Here is a 1,668-nt window from a genome sequence, read left to right as displayed (position 1 = left end):
CCGTGCTAACTGGGCACATGTCTTTAGCTATGTAGAATTTGATGGATCTGTTATATCTTTGCAAGCTGGTTGAGTAGGCCGTTGCACTGTAAAGCGCGTCCTTAATTGATGACTGATGTGGTGGATGAAGTCGACGGGGCACGCTCGTGAACTGTCAACGGGGGGGCGGGGGAGCCTCACACAGGGAAACTGTGGACCTCTGTTGCCTGTCAGCGCAATTGAAATTATGACGTTTTAAAAAAGCGGTCCGGGCCGGCCGTCTGTGATTCTCCAGAACACACAGATGGCCAGTCCCCCCTGCTGCACTGTACTTTTTTTTGTTACACATCGGACTCCTTAAACCCAAAGTATTTCCAAACAGCGGAATTCGTGTTACCTTTCTTGTTCACCAGTTGTTCTTGTTCTGCCATCTGCCAGCGCTGAACTTGCACAACTATTGTCACTCACAACCTGGCCGAGAGGGCTTTTAGGGAGGGGCGAAAGCGCACGCAACAAAATAATCGTTTAATTTCGATTACGTTGTTTTCGTAATCGTTGCAAGCCAAAATTGTAATAGAGATTAAAATGTGATTAATTGAACAGTCCTACTTGGGCCTGAAAGGTTGGAAGTAAGGTTAGTGGTTACTAGTCTGTTTGCCAGCTCACAAAGTCCTAAGAATGTTGAGTACCCCAAAGTGTTATTTTAGAAATGTATAGCACATAGAAACTGCCAGATGCTAACTTGCATATATTGGGCAATTTGCACTATTAGCATTAGTGAGCATTAATTAGCATATGCAGACGATAGTTAAAAAATGGCTTGGCCGATTTGGACAATTTTTGGAGTAGTTTTGGGGGTTATTGAGGACGTTGAATCAATTTCTGACATTTTCAGAATTAAATATGGCTGATAGCCATTTCTGATCCTAAAAATTACAGAAAACATCCTCAATATACCTAAAAAACCACACCTAAATTGTTCAACACTGCTGGCAAGTAGACAATACCCAAGGAATGTGTCAATAAATCTGCAGGTCAATGTCCAAAAGTTTGAACTCCGTGAAAAAACTCACACTGGTCTGATGTAAGGCTGGCAGATCCAGTGAGGGAAGGGCAGGCTGCTCTTCTTCTCCTCACCTCCATTTCCATTGGCTATCTCCTCCTGTGCAAACACACACAGTAAATAACTCTCAGGTACTCTCACAAAGATAGCTTTGCAAACACAACATTTTAAACAGTGCTGCGTGCTGTTACCTGGCAACGCAGCTTCAGCTGTTTGCTGACATCGGCCAAACTCTCCACGGTCTTCATTTTGGCCATGTCCTCTCTAAGGTCCTGGTGGATCTGTAGCCTACACACACACACATCCCACAATAAATCATCTGAGTGAGACATTGTTGATTTTCTATCATACTGTGACCCTCCTACAGTGGTGACCCTATCTCATACCCCCTTACAACTTCACAAACTGGCACGGCAAGGTTGGGCAAAATGCCTTCATTTTCAACCGAAGTAGTTGTTGGAGCTATATATATTTATTATTTATATTATTTAATAGTTGAACCTTTATTTTCTTTTTCTTTTTGTTTATTGTAAATGTACCTTTGATTTTTGTGTAATTTAAATTAATTGACGGAGTTTTTTTATGCTTTTATTTTGAAGGCAGCTTTGGGAACCAAGGTGATTATG

General features: G+C 42.0%; 1 protein-coding gene across 1 annotated transcript; it reads right to left on the bottom strand.

Moving 5' to 3' along the window:
- Positions 1-6: 6 nt before the first annotated feature.
- Positions 7-1,352, bottom strand: LOC104968216 (tRNA-dihydrouridine(16/17) synthase [NAD(P)(+)]-like). The gene is made up of 3 exons (XM_010797793.1): positions 1,234-1,352; positions 1,053-1,141; positions 7-463 (listed from the first exon to the last, which is right to left on the bottom strand). The coding sequence occupies exons 1-3, from the start codon at positions 1,297-1,299 to the stop codon at positions 373-375; spliced, it is 246 nt and encodes an 81-aa protein (XP_010796095.1). The 5' UTR covers positions 1,300-1,352; the 3' UTR covers positions 7-372.
- Between the last annotated feature and the right edge of the window lie 316 nt (positions 1,353-1,668).

The sequence above is a fragment of the Notothenia coriiceps genome, unplaced genomic scaffold, assembly GCF_000735185.1.
Source record: "Notothenia coriiceps isolate Sejong01 unplaced genomic scaffold, NC01 NC01_scaffold00038399, whole genome shotgun sequence".
Classification (NCBI taxonomy): domain Eukaryota; kingdom Metazoa; phylum Chordata; class Actinopteri; order Perciformes; family Nototheniidae; genus Notothenia; species Notothenia coriiceps.
The sequence above is the reverse complement of the archived record's forward strand: the minus strand, read 5'-3'. Positions and strand labels throughout refer to the sequence as shown.